Source organism: Buteo buteo, chromosome 1 (assembly GCF_964188355.1).
Source record: "Buteo buteo chromosome 1, bButBut1.hap1.1, whole genome shotgun sequence".
NCBI classification, from domain to species: domain Eukaryota; kingdom Metazoa; phylum Chordata; class Aves; order Accipitriformes; family Accipitridae; genus Buteo; species Buteo buteo.
The window spans coordinates 61,424,806-61,445,259 of NC_134171.1; the positions used below are offsets into that span (position 1 = coordinate 61,424,806).

The 20,454-nt window shown below is 43.2% G+C and overlaps 1 protein-coding gene across 8 annotated transcripts in view; it reads left to right on the forward strand.

Moving 5' to 3' along the window:
• The window catches only part of EPHA5 (EPH receptor A5), a 200,034-nt gene that overhangs the window by 96,852 nt on the left and 82,728 nt on the right, over nucleotides 1-20,454 (forward strand). For 5 of the 8 annotated variants that reach the window (XM_075033393.1, XM_075033403.1, XM_075033412.1 and 2 more), the window contains exons 4-5: nucleotides 13,559-13,714; nucleotides 19,628-19,963. The exons of 2 other annotated variants lie outside the window; for them this stretch is intronic. In XM_075033393.1, coding sequence (XP_074889494.1) covers nucleotides 13,559-13,714; nucleotides 19,628-19,963 — 492 coding nt within the window. The remainder of the gene's footprint in view (nucleotides 1-13,558; nucleotides 13,715-19,627; nucleotides 19,964-20,454) is intronic. One more of the 8 variants, XM_075033420.1, reaches the window with a different exon arrangement.

Consider the following 20,454-nt stretch of genomic DNA (forward strand, 5'->3'; position numbering starts at 1 on the left):
GACAACTCCATATGTAAATCACTAATTATTCTAAAGTATTCAGTTTCCCTCCAGGAAATCCAGACTTCAACATTAAAGGCTAGCTATAAGGAATGAAAGCCTTGTGCCAATTCCCCACAGGTTTTATTAAGCTGCAGAGAAAACCCAAGTTATTTTTGCATCGTGAATAACAGTGATAGAGGGGTCAGCAATTTACCTACATCAGTGGAGATTACTGGGTTTGGGGCCATAATTGTGAACACTTTACGACTTCAGTAATAAGTATTTTCTACCTCGGTGGAGCAGCAAGGGAAGGAGGGCATGACTGGCTCTGCTCAGCTGAGGTGTCCTTTGATCGCTTTATGCCAGAAGTGATGTCCAGGAATGCTGTGAAGGTGCACAACTGATCAGGGATGTCTGTCTTAGATGGCTTTTGATATAGGCTTTTTCCCAGCCTTCCCTTTTTTGGGATGGCAGGTCATTTGCAGACCTGCCTGGTGGCTGGGACTGGGTTTGATGGCTTTGGCCCTGTCTGGTCCAGCTCTCGGGCTTGCGGTTTAGTAGTGCTGCCAAAAGTGAGCTGTAGGTTGCTTGGTCTGTGTATGTGATGGTGGTACGTACCCTCCCATAGCCATGGGATGGCCAGCTCTCTTGTCCATTGATGCATTTGAACAGCACCTGGGTCGTCTTGTGTGAATTGGGGGGGTGGCTGGGCGCCGGATGAGGGCTGTGGTCTCTCATGTGTTTTGGACCATGAAAACTGTGTGTTGGGCTGCATGGCCGTTGAAGGGAGAGGGCAGGTAGAAGATGCCTCTCTGCACCCTGGTGATGTGGCGTGAGCAGGTGTCGTGGGTGAAGGCAAGCCCTTGCCTGGTTGTACTGCCTGGAGGCAGCACTGGTGTGGCTGATGCTGCGTGGAGGCCCTGTAGTGACTTTGACATCTGCTGAAAGGTAAGATCTGGTTAAAACTCCCACTACTTAACACGCTTGTTCTGGATTTTAACTTGAGTTATACGTTCACTTTTGCTTTTAAACTTCTCTTGAAGACAGTCTTGCAGAGATGCAGGATTCACAGAGGCGATCAGAATCCCTTCTTTACCTTCATTCACCAGCCAGTTACCATAATCTCTAAACTCTGATTACTGTCTTGTTTAAATGCTATATTTATTTTCTGTTGTTTCATCTTTGTAGCTAGTTCTTACTGTGTTTCTTCGTAACCCATCCGTGTGCTTCTGGTCCAAAGTTCTTTGCAGGGAGAGACAAGCTGAAGGCTTCTAAATTTGGGACTCAATAAGCAGATCATGTTCCTACATTATCCCTGGAAGAGACAGCTTCATCACCTTTTGCTTCTCTCCTCAGGCTGGAAAAGGGCAGCCTTGGGAAGCAAAACTTCCTATTTAGATTTCTTCTTAAACCTAATTTCTCAGAAGCAAAGGAAAGCTTTCTTTTTTTTCCTCTCTCCTTTTAAAAAAGAAATAAAACCAGCCAAACATCTTCCTGTGGATGAGTGTACAGTGATCCTGATACCTTCTCCAACACTGGCCTTTTGTCTTCTTTCTCCTCTGCCTTCTATTTACATTATTCTTGAAGGAGCTATTGATTAAAGGTTGCAAACTGCCTCAGATCCTGCATATCAAGCTGCTCATTCTTTTCAAGTTGCTTGGTATGTGAAGAGCATCCATTTTTGCACTGCAGTGCAGCTTTACCCAGATACCTGGTCTCTTCATCCCCATCTCTGCCCCCCCTCCCCACTTCCCTGCCCTGTTTTTTTTTTTCTTCCCTTTACCCTCCCATCCTGCTAAATGGACATCTTGTCAAATTCTGTTTGCACAGACTGACAGCTATAGAGGTCTTGGAGAAAAAGCCAGATCCCTGCACATACACCCTAACAAACAGAATCAAAATGTCAAGGCACAAGTGAAATATATCACTGTGCTTCCCTGTCAGATTTTGCTAATATCACCTGGATAAATTGACAGAGGAACACCTGCAGCAAGTTAACCTATTTTTATTAGCACTTGTTTCACATATTTATATTTGGTGATGAATATAGGGACTGCTGGGGAGAAAGCTTTCAATTATTTCCTGGCAGGATGAAATGCCCCCTGTTCTTCATGCCCAAAGACAGTCAGGGCAGTGAAGTCACTTTCAAATAGCACAGCAATTAATAAAGAAAGAAAAAATAATTTCACAGTCTGTTGTTAAATTAGCAATTCTTCAGAGTGTCTGGAGTTCCTGGCAGAATTAATATGCACTCTGAAGCCTTGGGCAGCCTCAGTGCATATCATTTACCCAGCAGCTGTAAGAGCAAAATGCAGAGATGAGGAGAGGTCCTCGATTGCAAGGGAAATACTGGAATTATCTGTCTAGTAATCATTCAGAAGCCTTGTTCACAAATAATCAAGAAACATTTGGATTTGGATTACATCCCTCATTCTTTCAAGACAAAAGTAGCAGAAACAGTGGCTGGAAAATGATGTGTTAAGTAACAGGGGGGCAAGGCAGGGAGCAACATACATTCGAGCAGGGAGAAGAAAGACTACAATAAAAGTGCAATAAATTTCCCTTGTATTGAAGAGGAATATTTTATAGCAGCTTTCTGCAAATTGAATGCATTTACATAAATAATGTAGCGACACATTTAATTGCAACTATTTATTTTTAAATTTGGCTGGATGACAAGAGAATTTCAGTGTGGAATAATGAACCTTTTGTTTTTGCCACTTGTGCAACTTTCAAAAAAACAAATTGTGAATGGTATTTGGGCTAAGTGTCAGAGCCTCAGAAGTGCCTAGCTGCTGTCTAGCGCATCTGAGAAGAAACCAACATCCAGAAGTGCATCCATATGGAACGGATGCTGGATATTGGGGAGGCCAAGAGATGACAGGGAGGAAAATATTAACAGTCCCTACTTGAGTCAGGAAACTCCCATTTGGTCTTTCAGTGCGAAGTGTACCACTTCAGATAAAAGAATAAATACTGGGCCTTTTACATTTGCATCCTGCTGGTTGACCTGTTGGTGTTTGCATTTTCAGGCTTTCTTCTCAAAAAGGCTAGAAACCTCTTGTTTGTTTGTTTGTTTGTTTATTTTCATGGCAAGACTGATTCTTCAGATTCTTCTGCAGTCTCTACATTTCAGGGCTGCTGAGAGGACAAGCAGCATCTTCCTGTGCCACCCTCACCCACTGGGTATCACAGGATAGATGCCACAATACTTGACAAAGCTTTGAAAACAAGCTGTGGAAGAGGAACTGTGGTGTGACAAACTGTTAGGGGCGGTTGTATATGAGACAAGATGAGCAGGTTGCAGTCTTCTCTTGCAAGGCATAGGTATGCCAAACCCAGGGTGCAATGCCCTTGTGCTCACACCAGCTTCTCCCCTTTCTCCCCTCTTATTCTCTTCCAGTCTTCCCTTGAACAGATCAAATGTGAATGGTTTCTATAAAGCAGAAGCATTGGGGTTTTTTTTCCCAAACCATCTTAGGAGGACTGTTCAAGTTGGTGTGATACAAGGATGCGGAGATGCAGCAGAAATTACAAATATAGATGGTGCTGGGTTTCCAGGGCAAACAGGCTCATGTAGGCAATGCTTATTTCTTTGGATGTAGCTGGAGAGCCACACGTGTTACACATGAACAACAATATCCCCTTATAATGGTGTGAGAATTAAATCTCCATAAATCAGGTTTTGGCAGCTCAAAACCTTAAATAAAAAGCCTGTGAGAATGGCCAGCATCACTGCTGCGAAGTGTGGTTCAGGTTAGTGCTTTTATGGGGAAATGGCTTTGGTGGAAAGGAGGTTGTGGTGAGGTTTCATGTAGCAAGAGGGAAAGCAATGTTCACTTTGTTTTAGTTTTTGTTTCACATCTGAATTTCTGGAGCAGTTGCATATGTCAAAAAGCCATTTTTGGGGCAAGAACAAAGCCCATGAGAAGAGGCAAGTGCGCAGGAATGCGAAGCAGGACGTCTCCCTCCCTAGAGTAGGATGCTTTTGTCTCAGAAAAGTACTGTTTATAGTCTGACAAAGAAAATACCTTCTTGGGATGTAACTGCATTTCTTTTTTTCTCTGGGGTTTTGGTGTTTTTCTGTCTCCTCTGGAGTCACAGCAGTTCTAGCTAGGTCATGGCAAGGACAGTCCAACTTCAGCATCCAAAAGCCATGAGGCCACCTACCCAAATAGTCTTGAGATTGGCTCCAAAATCAGGAGGTTTAAAGTGTCAAGTTGTATTGATTTATTTGGGGTTTGAGCATGTTTGTTCATATGCAGCAGTTTTTTTCTAGAAATGGGAGAGATTGTACTGAAATAAATTCTCTTGTTGCAGGGCTGCAGGATTGGAGCTCAAAGAAAAGCTCCCAATATTGTCAGGCTGACATGGGAAGAGCCAGCAATGCCTCAGGTTGCCCTTTGTCGAGCTCATTCCTAAAGAGGAGCTGTTCAGTGGAGTTACTTGGCAAGGCAGATGAACTGTGAAGTGTTGCTATGTTATCTGACCCAAAGGAGTAGTTTAGTCAACTTAAATAATGTCAGTATTTTTATGTCTGATTAATTAAACTGAAATTATGAAGTGTTTTATCTGCATGTGATAGGATAACTGCTTGATGTTACTGCACTTTGTTGGGTGTATGGAGCTTGCTCAGCTTTCTTCATTAAATTTCTCAGGGTATTAATACTCGCCACGTCCTCCTTGCACACACCCTTTGATTTATTGCCTCCTACCCAAAGCCAAAGCATCTCATAGTATGCATATCAGGCCACAATTTAGCTCAGTGAGACCTGCATCTGTAACTCCAACCAGTGTGCTCCAATGCTAAAACCCACCAGCTTCTGTGGAAGGAAGCATGACTGAAGGGAGATGTTCCCCAAGAGACACGTCCACATTTCCTTCTGTGTGCCTCTAAGCTGCGTGCCTGCTGCAGAATTGGCTACCATTGCCTGTATCTTAAATTTGCAAAAAAAACCAAACCCAAACCCCCCACTTCCCCAGAGTCACTTTTATGTGCATAAACCCTTTTAACACACTTAGACCAGGCAACTCTGGTTAAATCCTTCCTATCATTTTTTGGTCAGAAGGACTGTAAAAGATCCATCTCCGTCGCCCTCTGATGGAATTTGAATAGATGTGTCTGGAGTGACATATGTTCAGCCATAAATTACAGAGGAACAATTTTAAAATAAATTGTCTGCAGCCAGTCCTACCAAATTTACCTCCTGAGACAGATGATCATAAAGCTAGAAGCAAACAAGCCCTTAAACATTTGAGGCAGGGTTTGAAAGGATCCTTTTGTGTAGGTGTTAGCATCACTGTAGGTTGGTGGGATGCCGCCTATTTTGGACCAAAATAGTCAGCGGAGGGAAGGCTGATTTTATAACACCTAGAAATCTTGTCTACACAAATGAAGTTGCACAAGGTAGAGCTAACCAGAAGGAAATATTTTAAGTGTTTTTACTTCTCTTTACTGCCTGCATATGTACAGTCTATTAGTTCAGGCTAAAACCTTGAAATGTTGGTAGAGTAAACATGCATGACATAAATCATCAAAATAAATCCTCCCAAACGTCATATTTCTTAACCACAATAGGTTGCAATTGTCCAAACCACAGCATAATTAGAGAATCTTTCTTTCTTTCCTGGCTGGGCTCCAGATCCCTATGGCAGACTGAACCAGAAGACTAAAACCCTTTTACTGTAGTATTGTGCCAGCAAACATGCGGCTTTGAAGAACCCTATTTTCCAGGAGATTTTGCCGACTGGTCTTTGCATTACTGTCCATAATATGCATACACAAACTGACAAAAAGGGGTTTTGGCTGCATCATTTTCAAGTTTGATCCTGTCCCCCTGTTGCCATTAGGGATGATGCTTGTTATTTCTATTCACAGTCAACGCTGCTGTCGAACTCTAGGGAGTTCTGCGGCTTGTCCATCAATCCTCCCCCTGCTTAGAATGCAATGCAGCTTGAATGTTTAAGTTACCATTCGCGTAACAAGGATAACCAGGGGTGCGTGTCTTTGTGTGCAGAAACACCCAAAACAGACTGTTGTGCCTCTTGGATTATGCATGGAGCCAGGCATCTCAAGTTATGTTTACGAGTGTACAGAAACAAATGTCTCTCTGCTGCCTTCTGTATCTTAAATTGTATTTTTCCCTCAGGTGCAGGACTGTAAATCATCACTTCCTCTGTTTAAGGGAGTAAAATGATTTCAGTTTGTCTTCATTAAAAAAAAAAACAAAAAAACATGATAGTAATTTAAGTGTAATTTAAGCGCATCTTCGTCCTGCACCTCAGAGAACAAAGTGAAGATACACAGATTTTTATAGACATAGAGATTTACAGAGATAGATATTTTATAGCTATAGTAGGCAGAGAGGCTGTAGCAACAGGATGTGGACTGCCTTTTTTTATTGTAAGCCAGATAGTTGGGGCTCAGCAAGACCAACCTGGATCTGTCCCCCCTTGTAACCAGAGAGCGAGGAGGACCACGGGTGCCATCTGGGCTGAGAGCTGAAGGAGTCCTTGTACGCAACTTGCAAGGGCTATTGCAATAGCATGCAGCTATTGGTCATGGAAATTTGGGGTTTGCTAGGAAATGACACTTCATCCCAAGCAGTGCTTTCTCTAGAAATGTACTGGTTTCTCCCAGGGTTTTTTTGGACAGTAAAGTTTTGAAAAAAAACCCACAACACCAAAGCACACCCAGCTAGCCCTGCCATTGACACAGCTGGTGGGAGCAGGCTCACGCAGTTGCTGAGCGCTTTTGAAAAATCTTCTGTTTCCCTTAAGAGCATTTATTTTCTATAGCTTGCTTTCCTTCTATGACATCAAACCCAAATGATAGCGTGGGTTTGCATATATGCCAGGATAAATCTCCTTCCCTGCTCCTCCATCATGCTGCTGAGACTTTAGACTTGACTCAGGTTTTGCCTCATTGATTGCTTCAAAATCTTCTTTAGAGCAAAGTCGGGATGTGCAGAAATATAGCCCATTAAGATCTTAATGTAATCAGGAGCATTTTCAGATGCATTGTGTTCTAGGTATTTTTATGGCTTGCAAATGTAGCTGACTTGGGAATTTGATGAATTTTTCAGAGTGATGCCATGTGATGAAGTTTTATACCGTTTAGAAGAAACACATTAATGTCATTAGTGGCAGTTAATTCTTAGTTTTCCAGCAACTATGGTCATGTCATAAATTGCTGTGTGACAATTTAGTGAGTCACATGGTAGAAAAAGTGGTATTTCAAAGGGAGGAACTGAAAGTACTAATTTATTTATATTCTAGTTTTCAAGGTTGTTTTGGTATTCGGAGCTAGGGCTGATTTCACTGTGAAGCAGAGGTAATGCAGCCAGAGTTGGTTTGGGGTTGGATGGAACAGCATCAAAAGACACAATATTTTCTTAGAACAAAAATAAAGCTTAAAAAAGTATTTCCCACTTGAGATGAATGAATTGGCTTACATCCAAGGTAAGGGTCAAGTCTCTTTTTTCAAGGTGTAAAGCCCTCAGATGCCCCACTTATCCACCAAGCTCCAGGAACGTGTTTAAAACGTCCTTTAGCAGGTCTTGGGCTGCAGTGTTGGATGCTGGAGTTGTGGAAGGATGCTGGCAAATCTACTGGATTCAAGCAAACCAGCAGCTTCGAATTACAGTGTTTTATTAGCAGGTATTTATTTAATTCCCTTCAAATCCCCAAGGCGTGCTGCAGGAAGCAACGTAGCACTATTGCAGATAGAGAGACCAACCCTAAAGGAGATATAATCAGGGCATTTAACACATTTTTCTATAGCTTTATAGCTTTGGCAGCAATTTTGGTGTTGGCCTGCAGTTCAAGGAGAGCCGTTAGGGAGGGCAGGATTAGCTCTTGGGAGCCTGCTTGTAAATTCTGCAGGAGGATGCTCAGTGGTGGGTTGCTGTAGTTCTTGAAATACTTTTTAGAAGAGCGTGGAGATCATCTGTTTATATATTGGTTGGGAGACATGAAGACAGTCTGCTGTGTTTTTTGTTCTGTTTTTTCTTGTAAGTAGAAGTGTGTGTCAGGAGCATAAGCTGAGGCTTGGAGCCGCTCAGCAGTTTAATTGATTCCACATTGTAAAGACTGTACCTCGCTAAACCCTTCTTTAGGTTTTGGATGCATCTAAGAGGAAGCAGCCCCCTCTTCTCAGTGCAAATGCTTCAAGGCATGGCAACTCCAGAGACGAGAAGAGGGGTTGGTTTATTTGTAGCGTGTTTTTGCTCAAATCTTTCAACTCTCGAGGCATATTCCCTGCACTAGAGCAATGTGCTAATGAAGGCAGAGTTGATGAGCTACAGAGCTTCTCTCTTTTCTGCTGAACACACACACGCGCGCACACACACACACACACAGAGCCCACGTCCTGCCTGTGTTTCAGCTGAGAGCTGGCTCGGTGCATATTATGGGTCTGTCCATGGGACAGAGAGTTTTATGCTGCAGTTGCTTCTAAAAGCTGTGGTAATTTGAGTTGTGTGTCCCTCTCCAAAGAAGTTTACAGCCTGAAAAGGCAAATGGGACTAAAGGGTAGGAAGAAGCAGCAAAGGGTGTTGCAGTTTGGAGAGGAAACCTCAGTTTCAGCCAGATAACCTGTGCTCCATCTGGACTAGGCATCCTTATTCTCATTAATTTTTGTTAGACTTTGTCCATAAGCTTTATTTATGGATTAGCGGCACTGCCTTATGAGTTATACTTGGTGGTTTCTGATTACTGAGGAGACTAATTTGGTGCTCTGCAAAGGGAGACAGTGTAATTCCTGTTTGAGCTTTATTTTCTGGGATATATGAAAGGTCGCTTTGCTGATCCTAAGCACTTAAGTATTGTGGGCTTATCCTTCCAGCATCATGAGAGTGCAAAGGGAGTAATAAGTTGGACCTTTTTCATATTTCCTGGGGTTTCAAGGCTTATAGGGTCGTGTTTCCCAGCTTTTCTCTCTCCAGGGACAAAACTGGAATTCCCACTGATATTCCCACCCAATTGGGTGGTTTTACCAACATGGCCACATATGTGCCTGTAGATATGGAGAGCGTCGGAGGTGGTCCTTGCTTCCAGCACTTGTTGCCTGGGGTCAGTGCGCATCGAAGGTGTGGGGCAGCCAGAGAGGAGAGGAGCCCTGCCTGTTTGATGGCAGCCTTCAGCTGAAGCTCAAGGTTTGTTACAGGGATGCAGCTGTGAATCATTTGATGTTAAGGCTTGCAGAAAATAATCTGTCAAGTAGTCCCAGTTCTTAGCTGTTATTGGCTTGTTCTGCCTGCTTCTCCCCCTCCCTGGCCCCAGTACTCACTGTCTCTGCTACTGATATAGCACATAAAGTTCAGCACGTCGTTTGAAGAGGCCAGTTTTCATTGTAAGAGGACCAGTGATTCCTCCTCTATCCACCCACGTTTGAAAAGCCAGTTTCTATTAGCGTGGCTCTTGTGGGCTCCTGTCTGCAAGGTACGAAGCTGGTTTCTAATCTGATTGTTGCCACTTTAAAGGATCAGCTCACACCATTGCTGTCCGAGAGGCTCTTGCTGCTGTCCTTCATTGCAGCCATCTCTCTCTGGCCTGGCCTGAAGTGCGCAAGCAAGAGGCTGCACAGATGTTAATGCTCCGTGCCTGCAACATTTTGTGGTTGCTACTAAAAATAAAAAGAGTGAAATTAATTTGCTAATAATGGATGTGCTACTAACAGAAACACATCCCACTTGTACCTAACACCAGCAGGTTGTTTATGGCATATTTGCTATGTCTAAAAATACTCTCTTTTTTTTTCTAGCAACCAATTTCATTTAAAGACTTATTTTCACACATCGGTGGCTGTTAATCAGTTAAGGAGTTATCAGTTTTAATATTAGGAAGAAAGAAGCAGATCTCATCAACAGCTTAAAACTTTATTTCATTTCTTTTCAGCTGGCTTGCAGCAGATTATGGGGAGTCTTAGGCTCATCTTATTTCTCCTCCTTTTCCTACCCCCTTGAAGAGAGAGATAGTACCATTATGTGTGTGACTGTACTGTGCTAGTTCTATGTATCCTTTCAAGAATCATTGAATTAGAAATACTGAGATAAAAATGTAAGAAGACTAAAATAAGATTTAATTAGAAATTAAACCCCAGACACCCATGTAATTTTAAATAAAGCCATGTATACTTCACGAAGAGATTATAAGGTTGACTGTCAGAAGAGGAATGTTAAGATAAAGACCAAAACCCAAGGTACATGCAAGGTAAGCTGTTTGTGGCCCTGTTCTACTCTGAATCTGATTTCCAAAATAGCTGAGACATTACCACTGGTGGCAGAAAAATGACACGGTACTAACCCCTGCTTTTGGCTGTTGAGCTCAGCCAAGACTGTGCCTGTCTGGCTACCGTGATTCCTGCTCTGCAGTGTGGGGGCATAAGATGTTCCTGGGTCAGCTTTTATCTAACAGCATCCGTTTAATCACAGTATGCCTGCTTATTAGAGGATTGCTGCTTGAACCACCTCACTGGCTCTCCTTTCCTTTGTGTCATGTACAAAGCAAACATAGGAAAGGGTACAGAGAAAAGCGTTGTAATAGATATTAGTTATGCCTGAAACACCCAAGCAGCTACAGCTGCTTCTGCTCCTGATCATGGTAGTGCAAGTGTGGTTTCCATCAGGAGTGGTCCCCAATCCGCTGGTCACAAGAGGCTGGCTGTTCTGGGGGAACCCTGCAAACTCCCCTCTGTCCTCCCCAAAGCATCTGCTGCAGGGGTGTGGACTGGGCATGCCACCACTTGCTGTGGTGATTCTTGCATTTATTTTTATCTTCTGTCCTCCCTTTTTTTGCATATCCCATCTCGTGTCCCTGAATTCTTCCTTTCTAACTGACACAAGAGTGTTTCACTTAAATACAGCAGCACGCTGCTCTGCTGGCTGTTTGTTATAAGAACTCATGTTGAAATCTTCAGTATAATTTAATGCTCTTGAATGTTCCTCCTTATACCTTTTGGATAGAGAAGGGACTTGCTTGACCCATGGGAGCCTGCAGATTATACAAAAATTGATTCAGTTCAGGTTTATTTCACATCCCTCATTAAAACATGGGTTATTGGCGTTGTACATCTGCTGGCTCCGTACTTATTCATGAAAACGAAACATTCCCTTTGAGCTGAGCTACGTATCATACCGTCATTAACAAGCTGCACCTCGTTGAAAACCTGTCAAGGAAAACTGACTTATTTTGCATTTGCTGCTTTGCACAAAATAGAAGCACAGTAAACTCTTGTGCTGTAATGATTTTCTGTCTGTCTTGATGGGACATAACGAGATAAATTCAAGTCCTTTTTTGAAGGCTAATTACACTGAGTACACACTAGATGTGGGCTGCCCTCGTTATATGTTGCGCGTTTTTGTGCTTTCATTTCCCCATCTCTATTGTCTGTGTGTGCATCTGAGTTTGATTTGGCTTTGAAATACAAATTGTAGGCTAGAGAGGAGCAGTTTGGTGGTCTTCTCTCCCAGAAGACTCTTCAGAGATTGTATAACAAGTCCTTGCTGTAGGTAGGGTAGCATTTGAAGGTGGCTGTGAAGTAAATAAAAAAACTTAACTCTGTGCTAGAAACTGAGGAACGTGCCATAAAGCATGAGGGCAGCTTGTGGCAAGTCTGCTAACAGCCATCAAGAATAAATTCAGCCCTAGGTCTGTCCACTGGTCCTGGTGTACGGACACAAAGCAGATGAACTGCATCCTGTAGAGTTCACAGCCTAGGTATGGAGCACTAGTTGGATGATGAGCGATTATGGAAATTGCATTTTTAAAACCTGTAAATCCCCCCAGTCCTACTAGTTGTTCTCTGCCTGTCTTGTGGGAAGAAAGGGGAGCTGGGAGAAGGTGGGGGAGGGTGCCTGGTTTGGGGAGGTCAGTAGGGATGGAGATGAGCATCCCCTAGAGTAGGATGGAGAGGCTGCAGGTGCGTGATGGAGACCTGGCAGCCCATAGCGGGCTTGGCAAATGCTTCAAGGTTGTATGGTGCTTGCTGTGAGAGCTTTGTGGTCCAGGCAAGACTGGAGGTGGGGCCTGGGGGAGGTCTACTGGATGCTCTTGGATCACACCTCTTTTGATGCATGAGTGATCTTCATCAGCAAAGACTTACTGGGTGGCTCTGGGAGTTAGGAGTTGATGTGCAAATATCTCACCTTTGTTGAAGAAGCTGGTGACGTAAAAGGGAAGATGTCGAGAATGTTTCTCTGGTACTGCAGGAAGCAGAGCCAACTTTAGGGACAGTTGTCCTAGTTGGTCCATCAGAGGAAAAGGAATCATTAGTTAAAACCTATACTTTATCTACAGTGAAGATGAATTCTGTCATCACTGGCTGAATTTTAGCACATGACCTTAGTGCTGTGATTGTCTGGGACATTCCTGGTGGGATAAGATTAATGCTTTTGCTGTGAGCTCATTTTCTTTGCAAGCTAATTACAACTGAGGAGGTTTGAATGCAGATGGAAAGGCTCTGGGATTTCCAGGTAACTTCTGTAAGTCTCATAGCAGACCTGTTCATCATTGATAGCATACTGGGCAGAACTATTTTAGAAAGTCTCTGAAGGAAAAAACATAGCAGCACTTGGAGCTGCTTTAACATGTCTCCATGTCTCTGCTTTTTAAGACAAACAGAAAATCATGTTTTCCTCCTTTTGCTAACAGTGGGTTTGTAATTCTACATGTAATAGTATGATTACAGGGCCAGCTGTTTTTTTCCTAAAGCCAGGGTGAATATATGCAAACCTGTGGTTGTCACTGCTCCTGGCTGAGTGTGCACACACAGGTGAAGTTACAGAGTGCTTTGCATAGGTGAAAGAGTACCTTGTTTCAGGAGGCTGGAAAAAAGATATTACTGTATTAACTTCAAATTATTTAAAAAAAAAGAAAAAAAAATCCCAAGCTACTCTTAGCCATATATTATATTTGCGAGAACAAAAATCGTTCTTGTATCAAGTCTTTGTGCCTTGTAATGCATATATATTGAAGCTGGAAGGAATATCTTGTATGGCAAGCATGCCTGGTTCAGGCTATATCCAGAGCAGTCTGTCTTATGTGGAGCACTTTAAAATTCATCACAGGTTTGCAGGGAAAAAGACCCTAGGGAAGTAGCCTTATCACAATGTCTTAAAGCTGTCGATCTTGAGATCCCCTCCACCACCGTGTTGGTATTTGTTTGCTGAGACATTGATTTCTAGGTGTAGAACATCTTAAATGAAAACCATAAGATGTATTTTACCTGTTTTTCTAAGACTGAATGAAAAAAACCCCAAACACTATAATGTTTTCTAAAGCAGAGCCCAAAAGATGTTAACTCTAATGCATTCAACAAGGAAAATAAATACCCAGCAAAGGCAGATGCTAGGGGAAAAAAATGATCAACAGCTTCTCATTCTCTTTTCACGCAGATATTTAAGTATGCACTGTCTGTTAGTAGCATAGACTGTTGTAAAGTATGCAAACCAAATAGCTTTTGAGTGTTTGTTTTCTAGCTGAAGATATGTTTTGTTTTGTTTTTTTTTTTAAAAGGAAATGTGAAGAGACTAATTTTATGATGGAAGAGCTTAGTCTGTGGTTCTTCTTTTCACAGTATGCAGACCTGGGTTCTTCAAAGCTTCACCCCACAGTCCATCCTGCAGCAAATGTCCCCCTCACAGCTACACGCTTGATGAAGCATCCACATCTTGCCTGTGTGAAGAACACTATTTTAGGAAGGAATCAGACCCACCTACAATGGCCTGTACAAGTAAGCATGTGCTTATAGGGTTGTTTTTAATCCTTTCGAGCTGTTCCTGTACTGTGACTGGACATTATGATCCTAATTAATGTGCTTTTACAGGCTCTGGGCTGGAGTCTGAAGTAGTCTCGACACACTTGTAATGTCACTGGCTTTGTCTACCGTACCCCCGGTTGCACAAGAACAGACTTTTTGAAGCCTTTTGCTTCAAAAGCTGGCATTAAGCCCAGGAAGCATTTTTGTAACGAGGGGTCGCTCTGTCTTTTGCCATCCACTCATGGGCGGACTCAGCCAGCAGCATGGCATTCAGACATCCACATCCGTGCGTGCGTGGGTACTGGTGTGGGGCATGCATGCGGAGGAAACGATGGGTAGTGCTTGTCAAGCAATAGGCACGGAAAGAGCCTACATGGCCTTGCTTAGTATCATCTGTTAGCTCATTTTCAGTAAACGAGCAGGGAGAGACCCCTACCTTTCCAAGCTGCCTGGAGATGGTCTTTCTTCAGGGTAGCCTCAAAAGTCTGTGACGGAAACTGCTTCTCCAAACCTGCAGCAAAAATTTAGAGCTTATCCCCTTGGTGTAGGGGGAGGGTAGTATAACAAGCAAATGGGGGTCTTGCGAGTCCGAAGTGGAGTTGGTGGAATAAGAATCACTAATTTTGCCCTTTTCCTTCCATCTGTGAGCTATCCTGTCAGCTGCACCTTGAAAGTTTCTTGTTCAGTTTATGTTTCAGATACTTAACGGCCACAATTCGCATGCCCCCAGCTAGTCCTACTGAGTATAGCACAGACCACAGGTTTTTGCTGAGCTGGGTCTGTCATGCTCTGAATGTGATTTTTGTGGTGCAAAAGTTGTTAAAAAAGACCAAAGAGGAGCTGAACTACTGGGGCAGGAGCAGGTAGAGCTTCCGAGGAACTTAAGCAATGGAGGAAAAAGTAGGTTTATGAGTCCTTTCACACACAGCCACTGGGCAACAGCGCAGAGGTGACTTCCATACTGTTTCCTTGCATTACGCATGCATGGTAGTGGTTTTTTGTGCCTTTGTTCCCGTGAAAACAGATGTCCTTCATAGCTTCCCGGGTTTGCACTTCAAAAAGAGAAAGAAAAAGTCTGTTCCTGTTGGAGATACACTCTTGCAAAGGAATTTGCCCTCGGCAGGTGTCTGCTTGCCTGCAGGAGGCACTTGGGGCAGAATCGGGGCCCGTGAACTCTGCGTTCACTTTTCACGAGCCGAAGGAGCATGAAGCACGTGGCTGTTGGAAGGTGTTCTGTAGGGAAGGAGAAGACAGCCTTAGGCAGTGTGGCAGTAGCTGGTGCTGTCGGATCAAAGTGGTCTGGGGGGGAGAGTCACGCAAGCACTTCTCAGTTTATTAAATAGATATGCTGGTGTCTTTTGGAGCAGTAGCAGGGGGTGGGTGGGTTACAGCATAAAAAACTTTGATACCAGGGCTTCTTGATGTCCATTTTGCCCCTCGGCCTGACTTAAAAAACATAGATAAACGAGAGACGTTGAGGTCCAGCATGGTATTGGGAAATGGGAAAGGAAAGGAGTACTCTGAGCTCTGGAAATGCACATAAAATTGGCTTTTCTGTGCAGGCAGAACCAAAGCCAGGGACTGATACAGCGTTATGCCAGACTGCCGGTGTCCACAGTGCCTCCTGCCTGTCCTCAGTGGTGGTGTTCCGTGTCCCGTCTCAGGATGGAGGGGTACAAATCCAGTGTGTCCTGCTGGTGAATTAGCACAGGGAAGGAGCTGCCATCCCCAAGGAAAAAAAGGTTTATGCATACCTGTGACTTGAGCATAGGGCAGGATTTTCGGAGAGGCACAAGCAAGCTTGGTGACCAGGTCATGTTAAAAAGAAATGAAATTTGAGTGCCTGTCTCACCCAGGTTTCTGGTGCAATTTGAATCTTGAAGGTAAAGGCTGTAATTTCTGATTCTGCGAATACCATGGGATTTTCTTTTTATGTTTGTTTGGGGGTTTTATGCATATTTGTTTTTGGGGGGGTTGGTTTGTTTGTGTTTTGGGGGTTTGTTTGTTTTTTGTTGGTTTGTTTGTTTGTTTGGGGTTTTTTAAGTTTCTTTGGGGGTTTAATGTTTGGGTGGTTTTGTTTCAGGGTTTTTTTGTTTTGAAAGCTTACTATAACCTAGTTTAAAGTGCAGGCATGGTGCCTGAAGCTGTATTAGGATATGGCTTGGCAGGGTACTGAGTACTTCTCGGGTAGATGAGAGGTTTAATGCTGACCAAGGCACTGCTCAGCTTCTGTTGCCCGCTGCAAACCCTAGTGCATCAGTTGAGCATGGTGCAGCATTTCTGCTGGCATTCATACTTACTAGCCCAAAAGCAGAGTGGGTCATCTGAGCCTTCTCCCTGTGTTTTAGTCACCGTTGCTTGCCCTATTCATCCTTTCTTGGGATTTTGTCCTAATCCAGCTGTATTTCTGCTGAAGGTGATAAGGAGGGCCCATGTGCTACCCCAGCTCAGCTGCAGGGGTAGTAAATTTTGGCAGGGACAGTAAAGAGTACGTAGCGACACTAACAGTTTAAACTAGTCCAATTAGGTCTGGAAGGGAACATCTCATCGTGAACTGAAACACAAGCAAGGCAGACTTGAGTCAGGACTGGTGGGAAGATACTGCAAGTTTTTGGTATGTTTCTATTATTTATTACCGTGGAAGATAATAATAGTCTTAGGATTCCCTCAACTTGAAATCTAGTTAATTTTAGAGAATACATCAATGTCCATTTTTAGCTCTACACTTGCAAAGTCCCCTTGCCGGTTGGTATAGCTATAAAATCACATTTTCCTAATTTAAAGTGAATGTTTTTCAGTCCCAAGCTGTATCAGTCGCCCCACCACCACCAGCATCACTAAAGAAAACTGCTACACCACTGCCAACTGTTCAGTTAAGTACAGTGGGGGAAAAAATATAAATACATTTTTATTTAATTTTTCCAGTTCTTTAAGCATGTTTTGTAAGTAATGTTTGGTAATTTTGAAATTAATTGTGCTGTGATGCAGTCTGAAATAATTATTGCCCTCATACAAAACAAATGTTTGGTCCTGATGGGCATTTGAGAATTCTCTTAATATTATTATTTATCTTTCAGGAAGTAATTGCACTTAGTTTCTTCTAAACTAAGTAATCCTAGCTTCAGTTCCTAGCACAATATCTCTTTAAATCCAAAACATAGTTACACCCTTTTTTTTCACCTCCAATCTCTGTCAAGTAACCCTATTGCTGTTCAGAGCATACTGGGGAAATATTTTTAATAGTATGACACGTGGGACAAACTGAAGATTTTATAGTATTTAGTGTAGTATTCTATTCATAAAAAGTTTACAGTTCACTATATTCTGAGTGTGTAGATATATATATTTGTATCTTGAAGGTAGTTTCTCTCTCAGGTTATATTTTAAAATATGTGCATCAGCAAACAACAGGTTTGCTCTCTGTCAAGAAAAATACCAATATCTTTGTGTTCAGAAAGTATTTGCCTCTGGTCAGTAAATTGTGGTGCAGAAGGGGTGAATCTTACCTCCTTAGGGTATAAAGTAGCCAATTAAATAAATAAATAAATAAATATATATATATATAAAGAAAAAAAGTAAACTAATATCTTTGTCCTTGACAAAAGGAGGTTGGAAATGAAAACAGACCTTCTTAGCAGACCTAGGGCCCCCCTCTTCCAAAGGTATAACACTGTTTTTTTCTTGCAGCTGTGATTTATCAAAGTTTTACCCAAGTGCGGTTTCAGGATTCTTCAAGTAGATCTTGTTAGATATCTGTAGACTACTAAAGACCTTTCTCTGAGCCCCTGTGAGAGTGCTAATTTAATCGGTTATGAAGTCCCACTAGCTTCAAAGCACTTCCACTGAAGTTGATGTTTTTAAGCCTTCAAGAAGAGCAGCTGACTCTTCTGTACAAAGCAAGTAAAAACCTCTGGTGACTTTACAAAAGTAATAATTTATCCCCTGTTAAAGACACATTGTCCAGTAAGTGTTTCTTGTGCCTGACTTCTTTATTTTTTCCTAGAGTGCTGGTAGCAGTAAAAGGGCATTCATCCAGTGGAAGAAAAAATAGGGCAATTTAACCGTTAAAAAACATATTAAAAAAACCCTGAGTGCAAGATACATATAACTCCACACAGCTCCAGTGATGAATTTCATAGTTTCCATTATATCAGTATGAGTATGACAGTGCAGAAAATAGTCCTGACTTGGACTGTACCTTGGTGTCATTAGCTAAATAGTGCTGGTTCCCACAGCACATGTTGCAAGTGGCATGCTTCGAAGTGATCTGAAGTGATCACAGAACAAAACAAAGCTGATCTGCCTTTCCTAAACTAACTTAGCTTTTGTCTTCAACTTCTTCACACTCCCCCCCGCCCCGAAGAAAAAAAAAAAATCAGGATTATTTATTTCTTCTGGCAGCGGGTTTCTCATTGAATCAGAACAGCTTGACTCGAAATCGTGACTGTTTTATCAGTGTTGCCAATTTTATAGACTTAAAAAGGGGAATAGGGAAGGGAAATAGAGGAAAATGCTTCTGGTTTATAAGATAATTTCATTTTTGCAACACTGCCTGTTTTAAATAACGAATCGAGTTTAATTATCACAACAAAATGAGAAGATGACAGCCTAAGACAGGCTGTTAAATTCATATGGATTTCTAGCTGGTGAAGCTACTTGTCGGGCTTTTTTTCAAGGAACTGCTCATGGGTTTTGACAGCTTCATTCAAACTGAAGGGGAGTGTGTTCCCTTCCCTCCTCTACCTCCCTTAGAAACATCCCAGTCTTTGCTCTATAGCTTCTGGTGATGCCGTGACTAAAATCCATCCCGGCTTGCTTTGATATATTTCTCCTTTCTTCCTCGTTCATTAGCATTCCCTGAGTATATAACATGTGGATCTCTTGCATGAGATTCCTGCTTGTCCTTTCACATTGTCTTCAGGGTGTATCTGCAGCTTGCCCTTCATCTCCAACACAAGCCTGTTAGAGAAAAAAAAAAAAAAAGCTTGCAGCACCTTCTGCAAGTAAGCAGTCTTGAAGGTGTCTCCAGGTGGGCTTTGCTTGCCTAGCCATGGCCTTTTCCAGCAGGATGAAGGAAACCAGTTCACATCTTGCAGGAGCTGTGGTACCTCTGCAGCAGCTCTTCCTCCTTGGATAGCCTTGCCAGCACCACGCTGGCATCCTGAGCGGGGAGGCTTGGCAAAATAAGCAAGCGTGGTGTGGCTAACCAACCGTGCTAGAGCTTGGCAGGGACCAAGAAGGCTGCCGTTGAGTAGCCAGATACGACTGTGTTTCCAGTGGCCCGTGTAGATCACCATCTGCTTTGGGCTACATTGAGCATCTCACTTAGGTGTGATTTGGATGCCCAAGCTTAGGCTTCACTGTTGCCAAATAGCTGATGGGAAGAGGCGGGTGCATGCAGAGGAAAGTTTCGGTGTCTGAGTTGAGTACCTAAGTGGCATGAATACCCCAGTGCATGTCTGTTTTTTAGGACCTAGGGCTAGTAAGATAGGGGCCGTGGGGTGAGGAGGGGGGATCTTGCCCCTGGTGAAGCTGACAGTGACTTGGACAGAGCAAAGATTTGCAGCTCCCTTCACAGGAAGAGCAAGGACAGCACCAGAGGCAATGCCCTGGGGTGGAGTGCTCCTCCTGTTGGGTTTGAGCCAGCCCCCTGTCTTGTCCTCCTGCGCAGGTGGCTGCATCCCAGCACAGACCCTTGAGGTGAGATGGGAGTGCTCAAAACAAATCCCAATTTTCCCAGGTCTTCGGGTGCTGCTGCAAATGGTCCCTTGTGTATTTTCTGGCACGTGAGCAACGGGACATCTCTTTTCAGCCTAGAGAGTAGTAGAGAGCAGGATAACTGATAATACTGTTTTTACCATGTGTTTTTCTCACTTTATAAACCAGGACCCCCCTCTGCTCCTCGGAGTGCCATCTCAAATGTTAACGAGACTAGTGTCTTTCTGGAATGGATTCCCCCTGCTGATACTGGTGGAAGGAAAGATGTGTCTTATTATATTGCATGCAAGAAGTGCAACTCACACTCAGGTCTGTGTGAGGCGTGTGGCGGTCATGTCAGGTACCTCCCCCAGCAAACCGGCCTGAAAAATACCTCTGTCATGATGGTGGATCTGCTTGCTCATACAAACTATACCTTTGAAATTGAGGCAGTGAATGGAGTGTCCGACCAGAACCGCGGAACCCGGCAGTTTGTGTCTGTAAATGTAACCACAAACCAGGCAGGTAAGTGGATCTTCAACCTGGGGAAATGTCTGGGGTGGGAGCCCGAGCCAGTCAGACCCGGTGCAGACCTCCCTTTGAAATGGGTGGAAGTCCCCAGCATGGAGGGCTGGACTGTGGCCTCTTCAAATATGTGTGTGGGGGTGGTTGTGTCTCATAGGTTATAATTACTGCAGTCTTCAGCATGTTTCCTTCCAGCAGGACGCACTTTTAGGATTTGTGGCTTTTTCCTTTTATACTAAGCTACTTGGAGATCCCTCCACTTCTTTGCATTTTGGTGTATCCACCCACTAAACCCGAAAGAAAACAGTTGCCTCTCCTGTTGGGAAAGGGAAGTTTCTAAGAGTTCATTTCGATTCCAAATGCCAATGGTTAAAAAGTCCTAACTTTGCAGACTGTTACCCTAAGAAAATTGTTTTGAGTGTCTTTGGGAAATTTAATCCCTCTTCTGCACTGTGATGCTAAAGTGACTGGGCTCAGGCTGGTGAGATATG